This window comes from Nothoprocta perdicaria, unplaced genomic scaffold (assembly GCF_003342845.1).
Source record: "Nothoprocta perdicaria isolate Ctin4 unplaced genomic scaffold, notPer1 scaffold_6, whole genome shotgun sequence".
NCBI lineage: Eukaryota > Metazoa > Chordata > Aves > Tinamiformes > Tinamidae > Nothoprocta > Nothoprocta perdicaria.
In genome coordinates this window covers 6,893,525-6,900,826 of record NW_020455865.1, presented here as the reverse complement: position 1 = coordinate 6,900,826, position 7,302 = coordinate 6,893,525, and the positions used below count along the sequence as shown (strand labels likewise).

Genomic DNA, 7,302 nt, shown 5'->3' with positions numbered 1-7,302 from the left:
TTACAGGACTGGTATGCCAGATACATAAATTTGCAAGTCTGATTTCACAGTCCACTGTTTTCTGCTCTGTTGTCACCACACAAAAGGTTCTGGTTCCCATTGATCCTTAGCAGAATATGCCTAGGCAAAATCTTCTCTTCTTCTTGCCCTACAATTGGCTTCACAAAGTGAGAAAAATGCCAAGAGGATTTCACTAGCAAAGAGTTGTTTGTTCTGTTTTCCAAATACATTAAAACCTATTTGGACAGACAATGATCCTCCTCTCTTCTCRAGGGACCTGGGAAACTTGTTGGTAAAATTGCACTCAAGTTTCCTCTGCTTTCCTTTACTTTGACTGCTTAGCTCCATCGCCATGCAATCAACGAGTCCCGCGGGTAATACTGTTGGATCTAATGGTACTGCCTGCGATGGACTTGGGGCCAAACCTTTGGAAATACTTCTGGATGAACAGAAGCATTCCTGCTGCTAGACGACAAAGTGATATGATGATAGATGAGAGCCAAAGACATAACAAGAGAAAAACAAGTTAGGAATTCCCAAAGGGCTGAAGCTTGAGGCCATCTGCTCAGGAAAGGCAAGGGAGGACAGAAGCTGTCAGGAACATCCACCATCAACTTTCTGAAGGAATGAGGTATGGTTCAGAGAGACAATGGAGGACAGGGATACAGGAAGGAAGGTGACGGCACCCACAGGTCTTCACCAAAACCTGGTAATTACAGAAGACTTCAAACACACAGGACTAACAGAAGCCAAGACCCGAGGAATCACATCTCACAACAGCACATTTCACATTGAGCCTCTTGGACCCACAAAGCAAGAAATTCTTGGAGATTTCTCAGTTGCCTGAGGCAATCCCAAAACCATGAGAAGGCTGCACAACCCCCTTTCCCCAGCAGCACCAAGGGACCCTTTTGACTAATGAGAACTTGCTGTCTCTTGCCTCTACCTGTGCTCTATTTTATCTTATTAACAAGACAGACTACTTTTCTTCTTCATAAACTGCCTTGGATTTTTATTCTGTCTAAACTCATCTGGGCTCTGTGCAATGTCACCAGGTCAGCTTGTGCTCCTGCTGCAATTCTAATTTTGTCAGCTTTCCATTTTCTAGGGAGTTGGGGCCTTCTTTTTTTTCCTTCCCAAATCAAAAATGATTTTGCATAACAGTAATAACGTTAATGGCCCTGCACGGTGCGTCCAGATTACAGGCTGCAGCTGGGGAGAAATAAACATCTCATCTTTGCCCTGCTGTTTATCTACCCACAGCAGAGCCTGGTATCAGGTCAGAACCTGTAATTTCATTAACTTTATCACCGAGACGCGCTTGTTGCTAGATGTCATTATTCAGCGCATTGCTCCTGTTTGTTTGCACCAAGCTCCGCTTCTGAAGCCGTGGTGGTGTGAGGGAGCTGCCTTTCTGCATGTCGCGCTGCAGAGCCGCGTCCGAGACTCCCGAGGAAAGTTTGGCTCAACGCATTCGTGCTCAGCTTGCCCACAATTTGCAAGAGACCTTCTCGGTGCAAGAGCTCCAGAAAAAAAAAAAAAAAAAAAAAAGCCTCATCCATGGAAAGTGCAATCGAGTCCATGCACAAACTCGCGATGATGGGAAGCACATGCTGCCGTGCAGCACGGTGGAAGGGAGGCAGCACCCAGGTCCAGCAGAGCTCCCAGGGCTCATGCTGTGCTTGAGAGCCCCTCCACACAGGAGAATGCCATAAGCATGCAAAGGTGGAGGCAACGCTCGCTCTTCATCAGCTTTGCCATCCCTGGTAATTAATGCTGAGGACTGACACTTGAAAGAGCTTTCTGTGACAGCCCACAAGGTGACACCACTTGGAGCCTGCTGACAAGGCCCCCGATGTCTTCTCACAAAGCTGCACTGCAGGATCAGCAAGGGGAACATTTTCCCCAGGTGCCAGGCGACCCATGGGAAGTTGACACAATTTCCCACCTGGTTCTAGGGGCTCGCACCAAAACCTTGTAGCTCCCAATTGAGTGGGTGGGTAAAGCAGGCAGGCAGATTCAAGACAAGAGAAAATACGCAGCTACATCCAGTGACTCCCAAAGCACAGAATTGCCCATGCATGGGCAAAACAGCTGTGAGGTGCGAGTGCATGGCTTCCAACACRTGCATTTAATATTTCGGCCTGAAATCCTAATCAGAACTATGGTTACTAAGGCTCTGGCCACCTTCAGCACAGAGAAGTAACTCAGGGATGCCACAGCTTCACTGCTTGAGAAGATCCTCCTTATGGAGAGGGAAGGTGACCCCATGGGAAGAAGTCAGCAGGCTCCAGAGGAACCAGACCTGGAAAGGCACATACACATATGATGAACCTACCTTGCTAAGGACACACACATGCACAAAGTTGCTCTTAAGCAGCACAGGAACATGTCACTACCCAAGGAAAGGAATGGAGGTGCCCTAGAGTGCTCTGTGATCAGGCTGGCACCACCAGCACCTCTGCTGGCGTGGTTACACCAGAGCCAGAGCTCAGGACTGGGTTGYGCCACATGTGTTCAGAAGGAAGACCTCTGAGACATCAAATTTCCAAGCAACAGAAAAGCACTCAAGTACAGTATTTCATGTGCCCAGAAGCCAAAGACAACCGCATAGTCCTACATGGCTTTGCACATCCGTCCCAGTGCTCCCCTTCTGCTTTCTCTGAGACAGGGTTATGGTCACGGTTCCTAAATTGCAGGAGCATCCAATATTCAAAGAAAGATTTGAGTAGCCCCATAATTTCTGAGTTATTCTACTGGTTTCATTAAGGTTTTGTCTTCTCTCCTCTGTCTCAGCTCAAGGTGCAAATCACAACACAGTGTTTAGGAGAACTGGCAGGACAATTAGTGAATGTAACTCAGAGCTACCAGCAGCCTGTGGCCAATCCTGGCTCTGGAAACTGTCGCAGCCCCAGGTTGGAGGGATTTTTCAGTCAGCACAAAAGGTACTTTATCACCAATTCTTGAAGTCCTTAGAGAGTTTAATATTCTGCCCTAGATCTTGTTTACTATTACGTTTTGAAGAGCACTGAAATGCAGTTACTGCTGTCTTCTCCACTCACACGACTAAATAATTTATAGAAAAGCAAAACAAAAAAGAGAATATGAAAGAATAAAAAAAGGCAGTTCAGTTACATTATATGAAGGCTTTCATTTGTTCGCTCTCACCGAGCACAGGGTGGGGAAAACATCACTTAACACCAGCAGAAGCCAACGCAGCTGCTCAGATCAGTGCTCAGGGTGGTCAGGAGACCCTGGGGCACCTCTGTGCTTCTCCAAGCAATGAGAACCGCCACCATCGTGACAACCTGGCTTAGAAGATGAAAGAATAAGATGCACTTCATGCATTGGAAAGATCTCAGTGTCAGACACCATTTGGTGACTGTTGCAGGTGCAGGTACCTGCTCTGCACATGTGGTGCACCCTCTGGCTCTTGCTGGCTCCATCCAGCATCTCTCCATGAGCCCCATCCCTGCAAGGAATCGGTGCCTCCCATCCTCCTGCCAGCTGCAGTGGCACAGCAATTAGGACTAATGTACTTTACTTTTGTTTATTTGCAAGCGTTTTACTGTACTTTGCAGGCTAACAATGTTAAACAATTCCTAATGACATTTCCATAAGCAGAGGTGGGTGTTAGAGCTTCAGCAAGATGGTATTTAAAAAAAATGCAGGTAATCAAACATGCATTAGGTTAAAAGCTCTGGGGAAGGCGCCTTTCCTCTGCACGCAGGAGACGTGAAGCCCACTGGCTGTGCCCACAGAGTGGCCTCCTTCCCCATTCCGCACACAGGCAGGCCAGAGCAACCCAGAGTGAGCCTGGCCCTCCACACTGCGATGCTCCAAGCACAAGGAGCAGGGCCATATGGTCTGGCTGAGTGCGTTTTATTTGYAGTTAACAGAACAGTTAACTGAAGAGAAGTCAGTCTCGCATGCCGTGTATAGGCTCTGGCACCAGCCTTCTCCTAGAGCATCTGAGCACCTTCCAGGAGCACTTTGAGAGACATGGCCAACATCTATTGCTCGTGCTTTGCTCCCACTCCGCCTCTCCCAGGAGTGACCGTGCAACTCATCAGCTGCTGTCTCTCCTCTCCCTTGTTGGTCCTGGCCTCAGGGGCTGGCTCTCCTCTGCTCCTGGATATCCTATGCAGCCAGTCAGGAAGGAGGAACGCAGCCTGTTCTACTGCAGGCAACCTGCAGCTGTGTCAACACCAGGTTGACACCGTGTCCCCCGCGCTGGGTGACCCAGAGCAACCTGGCTCCCCACCACTGCTGCTTTCTTTCTGGTCTAGATACAACTTCCTTGGCACTTGGGCTCTTGACAGACGAAAGGGAAACCCCAAGAGCCCACTGCACCTCCAAGTGCCACCCCAGTACCTCTGGGAAGGCACGGAGTGTCCCCCAGTGGTCTCACCTGCACAGAAGARGGCTCAGGAGCAGACACGCAAGCCCAGGCCCTCGCTGCCCAACTCTCCATGTCTGTCAGAGGATTAACACCTTTCACAACAGTGGCATTATCCAATATTAGACCATACAAGCACAGTCAGCAGCAGAGGGATTGGCAGATACTACAGCGATCAGCAGCAAGAACTGATGCAGTATTTTAYAGGCGTCTTTCTATTCTAACCTATAGACGTTACATAATGCTGTACCTGCCTTCTTCCACAGCGGGGCTAAATACCACACACCATCAGTTGGAAACAGAACACAGTTAAGATCTATTTCTATCAGATCCATATGGATTCAGTTCTGCAGTTCTCCCCCTACCATGAGATGCTCTCATTTGTCATCTCCTTACAGGGCTTCTGTGTGTGCACCTTAAATCTGCAGCCCTGATGACTCTGTTTGGGGTTGACTACAGGATCATTTATTTGATTGCTCAGAGGATAAAAGAAGGGAATGTTTTGCCACCAGTGGAAAATACAGCTTTATGGAGCAACTCTCCAAGGACCATCAAGGCTCAGCTGGCTCACTGAGCTCCCATTGTACCAACACATTTGCTTGCTAAAACTAATGTGTTGCTCTACAGCGGAGCAATGAACATTTCTGCCACCTAAAGAGTAAAGACCAGACTGATTAACACCCACACCAGGCAAAAACATTATTAGAGCTCCTGGTGAGCCCATCTTGTTTAGGAGCAATTGACCCACCAGAAAAGCACAGCGAGGTTGTATTGTGAGTCTAGAGGACTGGTGGTTTGGCATCTGGCAGTAAGAGCTAAGGGCTCATGGCTAATTGTRCCTCAGTTTCCCCAACACCATCAAGAGGTAATTCCCCTTGCTGGGAGAGGAGCTCCAGGACAACATCTCTAAACCTGCTTGAGGATGAAAGATTAGGACAAAAGGCAAAGCACGCACTTCTGCACAACCACCTCCTCCCTCTGCACTGCCACCAGCCACCTCAAACAGTCACAGCGTCCCCAGCAGAGCTCAAATCAAACAGGAGCATACCAGACGCTGAAGTCACCACTAAGGATGGGGATAACACTGCTATCTTGCACACAGAGATATCAACCAAGCTACTAATGGAAGTTAAGAAGCTCTGACGGGATCCTTCCCTCTGAAGAACTCACAGAGTAAGAGCAAGCAATCAAATTTTACACACAGTGGTTGCCACTTTGGACAGCCATGAATGTCCCACAGCAGCTATACAGGTATGGCAGAGGCTGTGAGTCCCTCCAGGACTTTGCAGGTACCAGCTRCAGCCAGGCTCAGCTAAGCACTCCAATGGCACCGCAGAGGACAGCCAGACTAGCAGGGGATGGAAAGTGGGAAAGAACAGAAAGCCACCAACCTTTCTTCTCGTAGTCAGGTTTCTCCTCCCCACCCTGGCCCAGACTCTCCAGTGTCCGTGTCACTTGGCTGCCAAACTCATCCTCCCTGGTGCTGGGCTCTGCCCGTCGTGGGGTCTCTTCCTCTTCCTCATCCTCATAGTCATCCAGGATGGGGGTCTCGCGGATAGGCACCCCAATGACCGAGTTGTGGGCCTGGAGGCGCGAGTTGCGGAAGCTCTCGCGGGCCTGCGGACCCAGCAGCACCGAAGGGATGTAGTGGATCTCGTGCGTGGCCTCCGTGCTGGCACTCTTCTGCGGGATCCGGCGGCGTTTGTGCCAGCGCCGCTGAGCATACAGAGCCACTGTGAAGACCAACAGGAGCAGGAGCAGAGCAATTAGGCCACCCTGTGGGAGACGGGAAAGACAAAACATCAGGAGAGCCAGAAAGACCTGATCCGTACAGGGTAGGGGAGGCTGAGGAGGTGTACGGCTCTGCCCCAAGTTATTTTGCCCACTCTTCCAGGGAATTGGTTTTCAATAATTCACCTTCAGTTCTACCAGCCCACCTGGCTTGCCACACACAGGCCACGGTGATGCTGGCTCCAGTCCCTCCATCCCTGTGAGAGAAGGTGGGGAAGAAGGTAGCGCTCTCCCATATTTAAGAGTGGAAACCTTATGAAAACAAGCAAATAACCAACACCAAAGTCTCAGCAGAGATGCACGTARAAGACCAGGTAACGAGCCACAACACAGGTGATGCTCCCCTGGGTATGGCTGCCCCTTAAATTTCATTTTGGGTTGTGACAGCTGTCCCCCTTCCTTGGAAATGGTGATAATGATAAGGACAGTGCTCTCCAGCCCTACAGCCAAGAACAGATGTGYAGATGTGGCCACATATTGCGTTAAGGTCACGCTTGCCCAGAGCATAGGTAGGAAAGAGCTCTTGAGTGCAAGTCTGATGCTGCAGCTGCTGGTCTGCTCACCACTGTGCAGCTCCTATATGCATCCTGCATGTAGAGCTTCTGCTCTCCAGAGAAGGAGTCTTTCCTGCTGCTCACACCACCAGCATGCTGAATACCTTGAAGCATCACTAGATACATCCTCCAAAGTCTCCAAGTGAGCCACCAAAGTGCTATTTCTTGCTTTGCAAACAATCAAGMGACTTGCCTAAGGTTACATGAGATGTTAGTGGCAGACTTGGGRACATGGCCCACACAAGACATATTCCAGTCGGAGACCTTCTCTGCAAAACCCCTCTTCCCCTACATTTAATTAGATGCAGCCCACAACTGCATTAACATTGGGGAAGAAGGGGAGAAATCCTCCCCCAATACCTAGGGCTCCATAGGGCAGTCTCTTCTCGGGCTGGGTAGCGCTGAAGGACACCAGCTCTGCCTCTCACTGTTCTCAAAGCTAATACAGACACAATCTTTCTCATCCCCTACACGAGCAGGAGAGGTGGGTGCAAGCTTCAAGCCACTCGATCTCCCCGCAGAGCCTAGGCAATTTTATCCTGTGGCAGACCAGCAAAG

General features: G+C 49.6%; 1 protein-coding gene across 1 annotated transcript in view; it reads right to left on the bottom strand.

Moving 5' to 3' along the window:
* The window catches only part of LOC112956100 (astrotactin-2-like), a 74,803-nt gene that overhangs the window by 63,431 nt on the left and 4,070 nt on the right, over positions 1-7,302 (bottom strand). The window contains exon 2 of the mRNA XM_026049608.1: positions 5,791-6,175. Within this exon, the coding sequence (XP_025905393.1) occupies positions 5,791-6,175 (385 nt within the window). The remainder of the gene's footprint in view (positions 1-5,790; positions 6,176-7,302) is intronic.